General features: G+C 36.8%; 1 protein-coding gene across 1 annotated transcript in view; it reads right to left on the bottom strand.

The window, feature by feature from the left end:
- Nucleotides 1-16,201, bottom strand: part of PAK2 (p21 (RAC1) activated kinase 2) — a 127,681-nt gene that overhangs the window by 45,782 nt on the left and 65,698 nt on the right. Inside the window, exon 2 of the mRNA XM_077767696.1 lies at nt 4,629-4,836. Within this exon, the coding sequence (XP_077623822.1) occupies nt 4,629-4,815 (187 nt within the window). The 5' untranslated portion in view covers nt 4,816-4,836. The remainder of the gene's footprint in view (nt 1-4,628; nt 4,837-16,201) is intronic.

Genomic DNA, 16,201 nt, shown 5'->3' with positions numbered 1-16,201 from the left:
TTGGGAACCCTGAAAAAAAAAAAAAAAAAAAAGTGAAAATGGATCTCTCTTTACACATACACAAAAATAAATCCAGACATTTCAAGGGTTTAAATTATAAAACGCATACTGTTAAACCTTTAGAAAAACCTAAGAAAACATCTTTGACCCATAGTTTGGCAAAGATTTCTTAACATAGAAAAAGCTCAAATGATAAAGGAATTGATCAATTCAACTACACCAAAATTAGTAACTTCTATTCAACAAAAGATTATTACTGAGAGGTGAAAGGCAAATCACCACTTCAAAAATTGTGTTTAATAACATTTAACTGACAAAGGATTAGTATACAGACAATAAATTTTGATTAAAAAGAAGGAAAAAGCAACTCTGTAGAAAAATGGATTGAGGAAAAGTTTTAACAGAAAATACAAATAAATGGGAAATTTACATATGAAAAAGAATTTCCCAAGTCCTCAGGGAAATGCAAATTAAACCCACAATGAGATACTATCTCATACTTCCCAAGGTGGCAAAAATTAAAGTCCTGTAAAATAGGATTTGCAAGGATATTCAGCAATAGGAATATTCATGTTCTGTGGGTGAGAATGAACATTAAAAAAAAGACGTTAGAAAGCAATCTGACAAACCCAGTCAAGTCAAACATGGGAATACCCTGTAACCCTACAATTTTACTCCCAAGTATCCATCTCTGAGCAACTTTTGTATCTTTGGCCAAGGCCCACACCAATACGTTTTAAATTTTGATCTAATATACACATAACTGAAACAAAAGTTTCATGAATTCATGAAAAAACTTTTTGCTCAGTCAGTTAAGCCTCTGACTTTGGCTCAGGTCATGATCTCCCAGTTCATGAGTTCAAGCCTCATGTCGGGCTCTGTGCTTAATAAGCATTGCCCTAGAGAAATACTTGCACATGCCCTCAAGATTACCCATACAGCAGCATTGTTCATGAAAGTAACCCAAATGTCTACTGATAGGAGGCTGGCTAAATAAATTGCCATATATTTATACAGTGTGCTAATATACATCAGTGAAAATGAACAAAACACAGCTACGTATGACAACATCAGCAGTGAAAATGAACTATAACTATGTATACCAAAATGAATCTCAAAAGCATAAAGGTGAGGGGTGCCTGGGTGGCTCAGTTGGTTAAGCGTCCGACTTTGGCTCTGGTCATGATCTTGTGGTTCGTGGGTTTGAGCCCCCACATCAGGCTCTGTGCTGACAACTCAGAGCCTGGAGCCTGCTTCAAATTCTGTGTCTGCCTCTCTCTCTGCCCCTCCCTTGCTTGCACTCTGTCTCTCTCTCTCAAAAATAAATCGTAAAATTTTTTTTTAAAAAAGTATAAAGTTGAGTGAAAATGTAAAATGTAAGTCCTGGAAAAAAGCATACATTATGACTCCATTTATAAAATGTTCCCCAAAAGGCAAGCCTAAACCACACATTATTTGGGGATATTATATTGTAAAATTATAATAAAAAGCAAGGGATAAAAAAACTGCAGAATTCAAGATGGTGGATATCGGTGGGAGGTGGAGAAAAGAGAGAAGATGGGTGTGGCAGATGGGGGCTTCAGAGGTATTGATAAAATTCTAGGATGGGGTATGGGTAGAAGCATGTTTTATTAAAATATATACACTATACTATACTCTCGTGTGTATGTTATCACCATAAAACTAAAAAATTGAAGTAAAATTCTATTTACATGAAGTTCTAAAACAGGCTAAATTGATCAAAGGTGAAAAAGTCAGATAGGAATTTCCTTAAAGGAGGGAAGGAACAGATTGAGAGAGGGTATGAATGAGTTCTAGGGAGATAAAAATGGTGTATAATGTGATATATTGATAAAACGATTATGGCTTCCACAGGTGTATCCACTGGTCAAAACTGTACAGTTAATTTTTGTACATTTCAATCTATGTAAATTTTTGCTGATTATGTATTCTTAACTCTCAAGTAAAATGTATATCTATTATTTTTTCATTTATTATTTATTTACCACTCAGCTTATGGGTAAGGGGAGAAATATATTGGAAAAAATAGTTTTCTCATTCTGAAAATTCTGGATTGATTTTGCTTTGTAACAAGGGGTAGCAAAACACACACACATATGCATACAAACACACACAAAAATACTATCTTTGAAGCCAGAAAATATCAAATTTAAGTATTTAGAAATGACAGTATCTAGGAATGAATGGTGAGGACATATGAAAAGTAATTTATGCCAACTGTTTCTTTCCTTGAATAGCATTTATCTTTGGTTTGATACCCAACTGAGCTCATACTGGGAACTTAGTGGAAATTATGAGAGTTTCTGGGTGTATGACAAAGATGTTCTGAATGTAAGCCTATCCAACATACCAGATAAATTTTACGGACTCTTGATGTCTCTTCTTTTACATAAATTCAGTATCTATCCTGATGTACTCTGGTTGATTAAGAAAACTCAAGGCTAAGGAACAGAAAGCTAACTTCTGTAAATGAGACAAAAGGAAAAGTTTTCCCAATTACTACAGCAAATACGAAATCTTTCTTTGAAATACCAAACGAATTTCTTCACCTTATCATTTGATGGTTTTTACTCTTACTACTTCACTTCAGTGACCTATAAATATGTCTAAACAATAATAATTAAATACCTTTCCTGCTTTTTTCAGGATAAAAACAATGAAATGATATAAAGACACTAAAATGACTTCACATTTCAATTATGGCCTCTGCACTGAAAATCTATAGGAATTTTTGCAATTAACTTTCAAATCTGTTAACCTCTCTGTTAAAAACAAACAACAACAACAACAAAATCTAGGAAAACCATCTTTGAAATAATCTAAATGAAGGCTTTACATATCAAAAATGGATTTATAAATCCTTATTACCGGAGTCATCAATTTTAACAAGTCTCTTAAATATGTCCTGTATTAGTTTTCTTGACTATAAGATGTCAATAATATGGAAACCTTTTTAATAGAACATTTAATTATATTAATTCCCCATCAACACAATAGTCATTTAATGATGATTATATTGGCCATTTCCATGGTTGGTAGGAAGGTCTTCCACTAAAAGCTCCCATGGAAACACTGTATCATTTTTCTTGCCAGACTTAATTCATTTTCAGCCTGAAAAATCACCTCTTCTAGCTGGTCACCCTGAAGTTGGTCTTCTAATTTCTTAACATCTGGTTCCACTTTAACCATACTCAATTTCTCATTTGTAATCTGTTCTGTACACTTTCTATATGTTGCATTTTTAGGAATTTGCTCAAGAACATCAAGAACCTTTGTGTACAGTATTCTTAGCCTCTCCTGTGGCCTCTTACACAAAGCCAACTGCATAAGGCCAGTGGTCTTCTTCAGTACACCTGCCATGACCACACCAACAGGCCCTATATATTTACTATTATGTACAAAGCACTACTCTTCTTCCACTTGGATTTCCTTCTCCATGTTAACTTGGCTATCTATATAAGTAGAAATATATCTTTATCTACACTTATATCTATCATTAGCTATTAGAGCCATACAGTCATACTTAATGTAATTAAATAAACTAATCTCTAATTCTTACAATTCTTACTCTAAAATCCATTACCAGTCCAGAATCCCCATCTAATTCTAAAATCCATAAAGCTCTGAAAACCACAAGTTCTTTCCTTAGGTTTGGCACCAAAACAAATTTAGTGACTTCAATTTATATGAGATGACTACTTAGAGTTTTCAAACCAGCTTGTGTGACTAGGCCAGTGGTTGTTAACTGGAGGTGATTTTGCGCTGCAGAGGATATCTGGCAATGTCTGGAGACATTTTTAGTTGTCAAAACTGGGTGGGAGGTGCTACTGGAATGGCTTATAGGATGTTCTATAATGCACAAGATAGATCCCTGCATCAGTTATTTGGCCCCCAATGTCAATCTTACTGAGACTGAGAAACCTTGTACTAGACTCATGTCTGCAGAAGACACATTAATGTACTGATCACAAGTGCTGCCTCAGAATACAAGATAAAGAGACAGTACTAAGTATTACTACTACTGAAAAATCAGAAACTCTCTTAATTAGTTCTTTCTCAAATCTCCAAATTTCCTTCATGTTGGGAAGCTATAAACTATGGCCCAAGTCTTAAAAAATGAAGGAGAGGGTTACAGAAACTTATTCGATATACCAAGTAGATAAGTAAAAAACTTAGTTTTATTCTTTACTATCAGAGGTTAAGAGAAACTAGCCTTTCTAATAGTATCTACATACCACCATCAATTGTTTTCTTAGATCTGTTATCGTTCTCACCATAAAAATATTAACATATTGTTAAACTTTAATTAAAAGATATCATAATTGAAAAAAAAAGATACCAAAATCGGTAACATAAAATATAACTGAGACTAGTGGGATCCCTGGATGGCTTAGTTGGTTGAGTGTCTGACTTCAGCTCAGGTAAAGATCTCACAGTTCATGGATTTAAGCTCCATGTTGGGCTCAGAGACTACTTTGGATTCTCTGTATACTTCTCTCTCTGCCTCCCCGTCCCCCCGCCCACTGCTCTCTTTCTCAAAAATACACATTAAAAAACCAATAATAATAATAATAACCAAGACTCGTGAAGAAACTGTAGCTATTTACCTTTCTCTGTGCTTGAGAATATAGAGATGATTTTATTCCTGGGCTTTTTTTCCTCTGGAACAGAGGGTAAAGGTTTCAAACTGTGATTGGCTGACAAAGGGTCTTTGCCACCAGGGTTAAAAATGGTACTGCTCATCCGCACAGGAGGTGCTGGAGGCTTGTCTTCCAGTTCTCCGTTATCAGACATGATTCGGAATTATGATGTGGCCTGAAATAGATAGGCAAAAATCATACCGTCAGTAACAAGGTATAAATTTTACAGACAAGCAGTAACAGTAATAACTGTCCTCTTTCCAACTCTGAATTAGAAAATGTTATCCATTTAGAGTGAAATTTGCAAACTCTGTAAAACTCAATGAGTAAGAGACAAAATTGGTTATTAATACAGGTAATCTCCCCTAACAAAGGTGGTAAATGGCTACATGAGGGAATGTTTGAAAAGCCATGTCCAACTGAGAGGACTATGGTAAGTTTTGGGAAAGCATGGCAATACTAACATAGCAAAAGGTATTCACCTAATCAATCAATTCTAAGAGTAAATATTCCAATGAAATGACAGACAACATGGGAGTCTTAAAAAAAAAAAAAGAAGAAGAAAGAGAATTCCAAAGAGGAAGATTATATTCTAAATGGCTAATCAAAGGGCAGGTGCCTGACAGATCCATTTCTTTAGCAGAGATAGAATGCTTGCTATTAAATATATCAACCAACACCACTTATTACAAAGAAACTGATTCCATGGTTTCCTAGTCTTGTGATTACAACTTATCCTTCATATAAACTCTCCTAAAGGATGAGGATATGCCACTGATGTAAAATTTGGTTTCTATGAAAATTTAACATTCTAACCACTTGTGTTAGTCTCTTGCAAGCTTTGCAGACAGTCCCACAGAACTTGATCTAGTTCAAACGTAAATCCAGACTTTGGCTCAAAACCAGAGTATGGCCAAATCCCAAGTTTCTGTCATCCTGTAATGCCTTGTCCAGGCAGTTAAGTAACCCCACTTAATCCACATGACTAATTCAGTGGAAAACGTTAACCCTATATATATATATAAACTGTCTATGTATATATAAATTCTATCTATATATAAACTCTGTCTATATATATATATATATATAAACTCTGTCTCTCTCTCTCTCTATATATATAAAAACTCTATATATATATAAACTCTGTCTATATATATATAAACTGTATATAAACATTAGTATCACATAAACCTTATTTACATATGTATTTACATATATATTTATGTATTTTAGGACTTTTACAAAAAGTGGATTATACACATTTAAAGTCAGCAGTAAAGGGGAGGGTATGCCTAACTTCTAGATGAGGTCTGATATAGAAGTATACATTAGGAAACAACACATCCCCCTACTAAACAAGATTTCGATTGGTAATTAGATCCTGATTTTATTATAGCTACTTAATGCATGTAAGTGCACAAAACTCTGTATATACACAATGTAAATAACACCAACTATACGTAGATAAAATTAAAAATAAATTTAAAAAATTTTTATTTGAGAGAGAGAACACACATGCGAGTGGAGGAGAGGGCCAGAGGGAGAGGGAAGGAGGGAAGGAGAGAGAGAGTCAGTTAAATAACTTTTTAAAGTTTTATTTTGAGGGAGACAGAGAGAGCATGAGCAGGAGAGGGGCTGAGAGAGAGAGTGAGAGAGAATCCCAAGCAGGCTCTGCAGAGTCAGCATAGAGCCCAATGTAGGGCTCAAACTGTGAGATATGACCTGAGTGGAAATAAGAGTCTGGACGCTTAACCGACTGAGCCACCCAGGTACCCCAGAACCACTGTATATCTGCCATAATGACAGTTATAAAATAACCATTTTACCTACCATAATGACAGTTACTTTTCAGCCTACAAAAGAGGAAGAAGAGAATGTAAAGGGGGAAAATAAACTTTTCTGGGGATAACTAGCTAGAGAAAGGCTGGGAGAAGAGAGTAAAAAAAGATCTGTGTGTGTGAGAAAGATCTCTTGAAGTAAAATTAATATTGGTGGCCAAAGGAAGAAATGGGGGTGGAATCTAAGAAAGTGATGCAGAGGCCCTAGTCAGATGATTCTTCCAAACCAAGTGGTCACATCACATGGGGTTTGTTTGCTCTGGAGTGAGATGCAGCTGGCTGTTCTTAAGTGTGGACTGTCAGGTGTGCATCACCAGAGAGGACTTATCTATTGCTAGAAATGGAAGAAAGATAAGGCTTAGTAACAATACTTGGAGGATTACTTGAGAACATGATAAATCAATACAGATGTTTATCTCTTATGTGACCATAACATCAAGGCAAAACAGAACGACTCTACAGCAGCTCACTTTCATCTTAATCTCCAGTTACAACAGACACCGCACGTTCAGATTTTGGTAAAACTGTAAATGCTCTATATTTGTGCATATTTAAAAATTAGGATAATAACAAAATTTCAAAATACATTTACATGCATTTAAAGAAAGAAATGCACCAAAATATTAAGCCATTAGGCGTGGCTAACAAGTAATTTTTAGCTTGATTGTAATTACAGCTGATTAAAAAAAATCAATATAGAACAGGGTACAATAATTATTTAGTGTAAACTGACTACCAACTGTATCCTTAAGACTGGCTCACAGATGGAATATGACTAGAAACTGCCAGTGCACCTTCAGTTGCATGCTGTCCAATGTTATGATTAAAAGCATGGGTTGAAGAATCAGATTCCTTGGTTGGAATCCTGGTTTCATCATTTATCTAAGTGTGTGACCCTGGGCAAATTGAATTACTTAACTGTACATTAGGGATCCTTGAAGACATGGCTGGTTCTAGGCCTGGGACAGGGAAAATAAGGATGACCCTAGAGTATCTTATATTATCAGAAGGTAAAGAAGTACTTAAAAGGATAAGGGACACAGGAAAGGGTTCCCAAAAGCCAATGCTGGAATGATGGGAGCAAAAAATAAAGTAGCATTGTATTTAACCCAAAGCATAAAATAAATATATACACTTTATATCAGTACAAATGAATAAATAAAATGGTGGGTTGCCAAATCTTCCTTATAAAAGAATTCTAAATAATAATTGTAGCTATATCCCCTCCTTTGAGTTAGAACTTAACTTGCTTCCCCACTTGAATATATGCTGATCTAGTAATTCAGTTCCAAAGGGTAGAGTATAGAAAGGGAAAAATAACTTCATGGTGGAAAAATGTGGCAAACACTGCATTAACCAAGTGATCAAGGTTAAACATCTCCAGTAATAAGTTATGTTGACGTCACTCACCACCTGATCGAATATGATGAGAAAGATACTTCACCTCTGTGGTATTCTTCCTCAAATTCCAGTCCAAACCCCAGTCTAATCATGGGAAAAACATCAGAAACCCAAATTAAGGGACATTCTACAAAAATTCCCGACCAATACTCCTTAAAAGGGCACTTGAGTGGCTTAGTCGGTTAAGCGTCCAACTTTGGCTCAGGTCATGATCTTGTGGTTTGTGAGTTTGAGACTCACGTCAGGCTCTGTGCTGACAGCTTGGTGCCTGGAGCCTGCTTCAGATTCTATGTCTCCCTTTCTCTCTCTCTGTTCCACCCTTGCTAGTGCACTGTCTCTCTAAAAAATAAACATTAAAAAAAAACTATCAAGGACATGAAAAGCAAAGAAAGGCTGAGAAATTGTCACAGAGTAGAGGAGTCTAAGGAAAACACGACAATGTTATATCATGTAACAAAAAAAGGACATTAGTGGAAAAACTGGTGAAATCCAGATAAAATCTAAAATTTAGTTAACAGTAATATACCAATGTTGGCTTCTTTGCTTTGACAGACATCTTAGAGTTTGTATTAACATTCGGAGAAGATAGGTGATAGCTATACAGGAGATCTACTATCTCTGCAAACCTAAAATTATTCCACAATAAAAAGCCTATTTAAAAAGGAATTACGTGGGGCGCCTGGGTGGCTTAGTCGGTTAAGCGTTCGACTTTCGCTTAGGTCATGATCTCGCAGTTCGTGGGTTCGAGCCCCGCGTCGGGCTCTGTGCTGGCTGCCAGCTCAGAGCCTGGAGCCTGTTTCAGTCTGTGACTCCCTCTCTCTCTGACCCTCCCCTGCTCACACTGTCTCTCTCTCTCTCTCCTAGAAATAAATAAAACATTAAAAAAAATAAATAAATAAAAATAAAAAGGAATTACGTAATAAGTTCCTTAAAAAGTTAATTATAGAATTACCTACAATATGACCTAGCAATTCCACTCCCAGTATATACCTAAGAGAACTGAAAACATATGTCCACAAATAAGCTGCATATGCATGCTCATAGCATTATTCACAATAGCCAAAAGATAAAAACAACCAAAATATCCATCAATAGATGGACAAATAAAATGTTGCATATCTACACAATGGAATATTTGGCCACAAAAAGGAGTGAAGTACTAATACAGGCTACAACATGGCCGGACCTTTAAAATGTAAAATATAAGTGGAAAAGGAAAGACACAAAAAGACCACATACTGTATGATTCCATTTATATGAAATGTCAAGAACATGCAAATATTTCCACAAAGACAGAAGGTGATTAGTCGTCACTAAGGGGTGAGGGGAATGGGATGTGACTACTAATGGGTATGGAGTTTCTTTCTGGGGAATGAAAAAGTTCTGGAATTAGACATCAGACATTGCACAATCTTTTTAATATCTTAAAACCACTGAATTGTAACTTTAAAACAGTAAGTTTCAGCTATGTGAATATCTCATATTAAAAAAAAATTTTTAATGATTTATTTTTGAGAGAAAGAGAGAGTGAGCACAAGTAGGGGAGGGGCAGAAAGAGAGGGAGACACAAAATCCGAAGACGCTCCAGGCTGTGAGCTGTCAGCACAGAGCCGCTCCACCCAGGGCTCGAATTCAAGTGCCACAAAATCATGACCTGAGCCAAAGTTGGATGCTTAACTGAGTCACCCAGGCACCCTGCTACATAAAACACTTTAAAAGTGAACCTAAAAGTAAAGATATAGGGGTGCCTGGGTGGCTCAGTCAGTTAAGCTTCTGACTTTTGAGTTCTGCTCAGTTCATGATCTCACAGTCATGAGATGGAGCCCTGGGGCGGGCTCCGCGCTGAGTGTGGGGCCTGCTTGAGATTCTGGCCCTCCCTCTCAAAAATAAAAATAAAAATAAGGGATACAACAAAATTAAACATTTTATTAACTTCATGAAGTACAGTCTTTTTTGTTTTAATTAACTTATTTTTCTAAAAATTTACATCCAAGTTAATTAGCATTTAGTGCAATAATGATTTCAGGAGAAATCATTACCTGGATGTAAATTAAAAAATAAAGGCAAAGAATATCTTAGCATAATTATGAAAATAGATTTTTGACCTCACAGACCCCAATAATACCACAGATCACACTTTGAGAATTGGCTGCTTTAAAGTACATACCAGCTCTACACTTCACCCTAATACCCCAATTATTGTTTTACTGAGGTGGCAAAAGATGCATATTTATTCATCTTTTCCAAACACAGCGTTTCTATATAAAGTACTGTGTTCATCCAAAAAATTTTCTTTACTGCTCTATTTTAATATACTGCACAGCAGCTTTTTAATTTGCTGCACACATTCAATCCAATAGAACTAAAGAGGAGCTAATACATTATTTGTTTCAGAACATTCTTCTTGGTGATTATATATTACAGATAAAGTTGAATTAGCTGTCTCAAGGAAATCCCAATTAGCATGCTACTACCTTACAGGCAACCCATGTCTAAATAAACTCTAAATTTAACATTAAACATATGGGTCACTGATGTTCTTAATGAAATTACTCAAGATGACAAATATGATAGCAACAATTCTAAGTAATATGCCTCATAAGTGATTAGATCTTAGTAAATATAAACATGACGATCCTTGATACTCTGACATCAGCTTAGCTGAGGACTTCTTGGGATTTCTCTAACTAGTATCTATGTCTTCAAGTGCTGCTCAAAGGAAGAGGTTAGAAGCTTTAACCAGCTTCCTGAAGAGCTTCTATGCATTCACGTTTTGCTCAGAGCTACCCATAACCAACAGACTGTGGACTAAACTCTGATATTTAGGGACGTTTACTACTGAATCAATCTGATATCATATGAATGCATCACATAAATCATCTGCCTCATTTTACCCAAATATACCAAAGAATTTTCTTTGTATATATATTTCTCCATTCTTAATTTTTTTCGGGCTTTTCTCTATCTAACCAAATATTTCAATGCTCAGCAAGAATTATTTCCTATGTAAGATTAATCCTGTCTATCCCTGTTCAAAATAATTCTTCAAATCCTCTGAACAAGAATGATACCTCCACACCCCCACAAGCCCCTCACATTCTCTGAATACAAGTAACACAGGAAAACTAATTCAGAGAGTAATAAAGCTGGATTTGAATTTATCTGGTCCATCTTTCTTATTTTATATGTGAAGGACCAACACCCCCAAATATAAGTAGGCTGAATCTAATTACTAACAAACTAAGACCAGAACTCAAGGTCAATAACAATTCAATCTCACGCTGTTTTTTCTTAACCCATGTTAATATATTGGATCACTCTTGGGGCATCTGGCTGACTAAGTTGGTAGAGCATAGGACTCTTGATCTCCAGGTTATAAGTTTAAGCCCTACTCTGGGTGTAGAGATTTTTTTTTTTTAAGACTTCATTATTTTTTAAGTAATCTCTACACCCAGTGTAGGGCTCGAACTCACAATCACGAGATCAAGAGTCACAAGCTCCTTCGTGTCAGCCAGGCACCTCTAGAGACTACTTAAAAATAAAACCTTTAAATGACTCTCTGGCAATGAGTTGCAACTGTGCATCCTTAATTATTATTTTAGGTGTCTTACTTGCTCAAGACTTCAAGCAACTGAAAGGCACCACCACCACTACTATCATTATATACTATACGGTCTCCTTTAATATTTAACACAGATCCTTGCATGTATTAAGACAATAATATTTACTGATTTATGGTACTACACTCTGTCACCAGAGGAAATATTCTTCCTAAATTTATTAGTTCTCTGTCAAAAAGCATTTCACTAGACAACATATAAACTACCCTATAGTACCAAAAATTTCTTTGGAAAGGCTTATACTTTTCCCCTAATAGCTAACTCATGGCCTTAGTCTTTAATCCTTTTCCATCAAACAGTGTTACTTTTCGTGTGCATTGCTTCTACTGATGATGTTAAATGCCTAAAAAGTAGTAAGTGACGATGTGATGAGGTTCTTTACGTCTTGTATTTTAGCCAGAAACAGTAAATATAAAAAACTGATCACAATAAAATTCTGATTTGCCAATGTTTTACTCCATCATTACCCAAAAATGTCTTATTAAAAAAATGTTAAATAGTGCCTCTCTCCAAATCTGTTCACTTTTCACTACTTTTCAGTGAAAAACAAGTAGGCGAAACAAAAAGCCCAAAACACACTGTACTCTTCTAACAGGCCCATTGTTTAGCTGTGACACAACTCAAAAACAAACAATTCCTCGCTTGTCTACTAAAGGAGACTAGGGGAAGCTAAATATACAACAAATGTAAAAAAGGAGTGGTGTCTGGAACTAGTCAGTCTTAACTAGTAAAAATTATTAAATTTTTTTATAATCTAACTTGGATCAACTAGGGTACAAACCATATACTGCTAAAAAATGATTTGAAAAGCACAACTTGCTTTATACTTTTTACTTACATTTTACATAAATACCTTATAAATGTAATATAACAATATTTGATGAGACTTCTAGCAATCTCTCAATGAGCTATAAGAGCTCCCAAACCACTGGCCTCTCTTCCCCTCCCACCTCACAAAAGCCTCTAAAGTCTTTGAGAGAGAAAAAAAGTATCAATTAAAAATATTCCTGGGGGGGAGGGGGGGATGGGCATAGAGGAGGACACTTACGGGGATGAGCACTGAGTGTTATGTGGAAACTAATTTGACAATAAACTATTTGTAAAAAAAAAAAAAATATTCCTAATCACCTCAAATGTACAACACACGCCATGGAAGGCAAGCTCACAAAAGAAAAGGAAAGGAGTGTTTTTATTTGGTGGCAATGGCCATAAGATTAGGCCTATTCGTAGCAAAGCCAGAAAGGAAAAGAAAATGGGGAAGAGATACAGAAAACACAACTGGGGCACTGGAAAAGAATAAAGAAGGAAAGTGGAAAGAAACTTTGCTTCAAATTCAAATAAATGAAGGAGCGGATAACATATCAAATCTATAAAAATAAGGATAAGTAAGGATAGGCTAGTTAAGATGCAAAGGATATTTCCTCAGAGCCCAAAGCAAAGTGAAACTAATAAGAGAGTAAGCAATTTACCAATCTATTTATTATTCTTGAAAGACCTTTGACTAACCCCTGGAGTCCTTAAATTTCCACTCTGATGACTGTCACAGGGGCTAGGTGATAAAACCAAGTCTGCCCCAACTGAAAAAATCTAATAGAAATCCCTTCCACATAAGACCAGGACCTAAAACGTATAATCTGTATAAGAGTAAATCAGAAATGAATCCCTCTGGGCCAAAAGGAACAAGAAAACTTTCAGTATTTTGAGTCTAGTGATACTATGGAGTGGGGACTGGGGAAGAGGATCTATGAGAAATCCTAATAACAAAATATACGTTGTTTGGTCTGAATTCATCCTACCTGAGGTCCTCAAAATTCCCAAGTAGGTTTAATTAAATATAGTCATGCTACTGAATGGCAAAATCAAATGAAAAGAACTTTAACACAGGTCTCAAATGACACCCAAAGATAAAATTCTAAGGAAAAGGAACATCTCATAGTGAAAATTCAGAAAACAAAACAAAGCACCATGACAGAATTAGGCAAAACAGGCTGGTGAAACAGATGTGGAATGATTTGACACACAATATGTATTAGAAGCTTGAAAAGGGGCGCCTGGGTGGCTTAGTCGGTTAAGCGTCCGACTTTCACTTAGGTCATGATCTCGCGGTTCGTGGGTTCGGGCCCCGCGTCGGGCTCTGTGCTGACTGCCAGCTCAGAGCCTGGAGCCTGTTTCAGTCTGTGACTCCCTCTCTCTCTGACCCTCCCCTGTTCACGCTGTCTCTCTCTCTCTCTCCTAGAAATAAAACATTTAAAAAAAAAAAAAAAAGAAGAAGCTTGAAAAAAAGCTAATACGAAAAATCACCATACAAAACTTTCAGTAAGGGATGATTCGGTCAGTTAAGTGTCCAACTTTGGCTCAGGTCATAAACTCATGGTTCTTGAGTCCAAGCCCTTCAACAGGCCTACTGTCAGTGCAGAGCCTGCTTGGGATTCTTTTTCCCTCTCTCTCTCTTCCCTTCCCCTGCTCATGCTCACTTGTCTGCTCTCTCTTAAATTTAAAAATTAAAAAAAAAAAACTTTCAGTAAGAAAACATAATACCTGAATATTTGAAGTTGACATCTGAAGTAAAAAGGAATGCAGACTCAGTGGAAGAAAGAACTAATGAACTGGGAGATGTAGGCCTCTTTAGAAAGTAACTAGAATGCTGTGAGAGAGAGAAAATATGAAAGAAAAGTAAAATTAGTAGGTTGGATGACCTAAGACATAACCATTTGGAGTTTCAGAGGAGAGGACATAATGAACGAGGGGATGGTTTCCCAGATAAATTAATAGCTGAGAAATTTCTAGAACTGAGGAAGGACACAAAATCCATATGATGAAGAAACCTGATAAATCAAAAGCAGGAGAAAAGTAATCCACACACATCAAAGTAAAGACATCACAGTGAAATTAAGATCAAAGAGAAAAGAGTTGCTAAAATCAAAGGAGAAAAAGGGTAATTGGACTTGAGCTTACTTCTTGATGCCAATGACAACAGTCAGAAAAAACTGGAACATTCTCAATGTCCAGAGAGAAGGTGCCAAGATACTTCAGATTCAACAAAACGATTTTTTAAAAATTTATTTAAAAAATTTTTTTCTTTCATAGTTTACTGTCAACTTGGTTTCCATAGAACACCCAGTGCTCATCCCCAAAAGCGCCCTCCTCCATGCCCTTCATCCCTCTTCTCCTCCCTCCCACCCCCATCAGCCCTCAGTTTGTTCTCAGTATTCAAGAGTCTTTCATGCAGGGTTTGCCTCCCTCCCTCTCCCCCACTGTTTTTCCCCTTCTCCTCCCCCATGGTCCTACGTTAAGTTCCTCCTAATCCTCCTATACGTGCAAACATATGGTATCTGTCCCTCTCTGCCTGACTTACTTCGCTCAGCATAACACCCTCAAGTTCCATTCACGGTGCTACAAATGGCCAGATTTCATTCTTTCTCATTTCCATGTGGTATTCCACTGGATAAGTAAACCACATCTTCTTGATCCATTCGTCCGTTGATGGACACTTAGCCTCTTTCCATGTTTTGGCTATTGTTGAGAGTGCTGCTGTGAACATTGGGGTACATGTGCCCCTATGCATCAGCATTCCTGTATCCCTTGGGTAAATTCCTAGCAGTTCTATTGCTGGGTATTAGGGGAGTTCTAGTGTTAATTTTTTGAGGAACCTCCACCCTGTTTTCCAGAGGGGCTGCACGAGTTTACATTCCCACCAACAGTGTAAGAGGGTGCCCGGTTCTCCACATCCTCGCCAGCATCTAGAGCCTCCTGATTTGTTCATCTTCGCCACTCTGACCAGCGCGTGGTGGTATCTCAGTTTGGTTTTGATTTGTATTTCCCTAATGAGGAGGGATGCTGAGCATCGTTTCATGTGTCTGTTGGCCATCTGGATGTCCTCTTTGAGAAGTGTCTGTTCATGTCTTCTGTCCATTCCTTTACTGGATTATTTGTTTTTTGGGTGTGGAGTTTGGTGAGTTCCTTACAGATTTTGGATACTAGCCCTTTATCTGATATGTCATTTGCAACTATCTTTTCCCATTCCGTCGGTTGCCTATTAGTTTTATTGATTGTTTCCCTTGCTGTGCAGAAGCTTTTTATCTTGATGAGGTCCCAATAGTTCATTTTTGCTCTTGATTCCCTTGCCTTTGGGGATGTGTCAAGTAAGAAATTGCTGTGGCTGAGGTCAAGGAGGTTGTTTCCTGCTTTCTCCTCTAGGGTTTTGATGGTTTCCTGTCTCACATTCAGGTCCTTTATCCATTTTGAGTTTATTTTTGTGTATGCTGTGAGAAAATGATCTAGTTTCATTCTTCTGCATGTGGCTGTCCAATTCTTCCAGCAGAAGAGGATTGGATTTCCATTGGAAATCTTTTTTCCATTGGATACTCTTTCCTTCTTTGTCAAAGATTAGTTGGCCATACATTTGTGGGTCCAGTTCTGGGTTCTCTATTCTATTCCATTGGTCTATGTGTCTGTTTTTATGCCCCAGTCAGAAGTTCTTTGAAATGATGTCATCAGCCTTGACCAGAGAGTAAAGCCATTCCTCTAACCCATCCTGCAAAAAGCCATTTCTCTATCCCACAGATAGCATAGGTTCTAAACTGGCCATTGAACCTGCCTGTCAACTTGTCTGCCCAGCCATGTTCATGTGAATTGATGTGTGGTCCTTGGCGCCGATGACGTGGTTGCTAGCGGAGCATTT

Source organism: Crocuta crocuta, unplaced genomic scaffold, assembly GCF_008692635.1.
Source record: "Crocuta crocuta isolate KB4526 unplaced genomic scaffold, BGI_CrCroc_1.0 scaffold45, whole genome shotgun sequence".
In the NCBI taxonomy this organism is placed as follows: domain Eukaryota; kingdom Metazoa; phylum Chordata; class Mammalia; order Carnivora; family Hyaenidae; genus Crocuta; species Crocuta crocuta.
Note: the sequence above shows the minus strand (reverse complement) of the source record. Positions and strands in the feature narration are given on the sequence as shown.